Below are 1,536 nucleotides of genomic sequence, written 5' to 3'. Positions count from 1 at the left end.
GGAGAAGTCTGTAACTGGTAAGAATCTAGACAGTGGAATGATCAGTGTCTGTGTGATGGAAGATGCAGGAAAAACCATCCTGGAAGCAAAGGAGTAGGGTTTTTTCTGACAGAAATGGGAGAAATTCCTTAAACGTGCATTTGCCTAGTCCATATAAAGGCTAAAGAAGGTAAAGGGCAAGCTGCTGTGCCTTCAGCCACAAGGGAGGCCAAGGTAGGAGCTATGCTTCAGGTTGTTTCCTATGAAGCAAGAGGGACGGCAGGTATCTGGAGGCAGGCATCGGTGCCATTCCCTGAGAAATAATAGGTGAAAATGCAGCTTGTTGATGGCTCTAGGATTTGAGATTCCAGTTGTTTCGGAAACAACCTGTTTGGTGGCTGTCATTTGAATCTTTGATAAAGGGAGCAGCTCACCAGTCTGTAGAAACAAGTAGACCCTGTGAGTGGATTAAAGCTTCAGATATTGCCTGCTGTCACCTGGGACTTAATCTACACTTTTCACTTGCAACATGGAGCCTGTCTTTGGGGCTTTGTTGGGTTTGATTCTGGCAGTAGCTTCAGCAGCACAGAGCAGCTGTACCTGTGTGACCAACAAGGGGACGGTCTGTGCCCAGCACACACCAGGGAACTGCACGCTGGTCGCTTCAAAGCACGAAGTCAGCTGCTCACCACCCACTCCCAAGGGCTTCCTGGTGAGGGCAGAAATGACCTCTGCAAAGGAGAAGGGCTTCTGGGGCCATCGCTGTGGGCTGTTGGACAATGATGGCTTTTGGAATCCAGACTGCGAGGAGAGTGGTGTCTTCAAAGTCACGCGGCGCAACCAGCCCAATACTTGCTGCTGTGTGGCCGCTGCTGGAGTAAGACTTGGAGCTGAAAAGGGTGACAAAAGCCCGAGCTGTGGAGAACTGGTCACAACAACCCAGATCTACGTTGAACTGAGGCACAACAAAAGGACCAGTGCCTTTGATGTTCCCGACCTAGCAAACGCCCTGAGACACCTGTTTGAGAGCAGATACAAACTGCACCCCAGGTACATCACAGCCCGCGAGTCCAACTCCCCACGGACCCAAGCCCGCCTGAACCAGCACAAGACATCTAGGTGTGATGCAGATACTGCTCATCTAGTCTATTACTTTGAAAAAGGTAAAAAAGGTGACTCTGCAAGTCATTCTAACAGGACACTAACTGTCTCTGTCAATGGAGATGTGCTGCATATTGAAAAACTACTTTGTTTTACTATTTTATTTGGATTTACTATGTTGATGAAAAGCCAACAGAGTTTTGCATGAGACAGCTGGTTGCTGGTGTTACTACTGTGGTGGCAGTGGTGATTTTGAGGTGCCTGTGGACAAGAAAATATGAGAAAATTGAGATTAAAGAATAGGATTAACAAAATAGGAGCACCAGGTTTACATCTGCTCTCGTCTGGAAAGAGAAAGGCAACAACAGGAAGAAAAAAATAGGCAAAAAATACAAGTGGCAAACAGACTTGATTTTTGTGGATGGATTTAAAAGGGGTTTTTTCCTTTCTACAGGA

At 47.0% G+C, this 1,536-nt stretch overlaps 1 protein-coding gene across 1 annotated transcript; it reads left to right on the top strand.

Moving 5' to 3' along the window:
- Positions 1-508: 508 nt before the first annotated feature.
- LOC103775301 (tumor-associated calcium signal transducer 2-like) lies at positions 509-1,142 on the top strand (the record flags this gene model as incomplete). The annotated part of the gene is made up of 1 exon (XM_008942748.1): positions 509-1,142. A coding segment is annotated over exon 1 (634 nt), but the record flags the coding sequence as incomplete, so codon positions are not given.
- Positions 1,143-1,536: the final 394 nt, after the last annotated feature.

The sequence above is a fragment of the Merops nubicus genome, unplaced genomic scaffold (assembly GCF_000691845.1).
Source record: "Merops nubicus isolate BGI_N331 unplaced genomic scaffold, ASM69184v1 scaffold31286, whole genome shotgun sequence".
NCBI classification, from domain to species: domain Eukaryota; kingdom Metazoa; phylum Chordata; class Aves; order Coraciiformes; family Meropidae; genus Merops; species Merops nubicus.
This window is presented reverse-complemented; position numbering and strand designations above follow the sequence as displayed.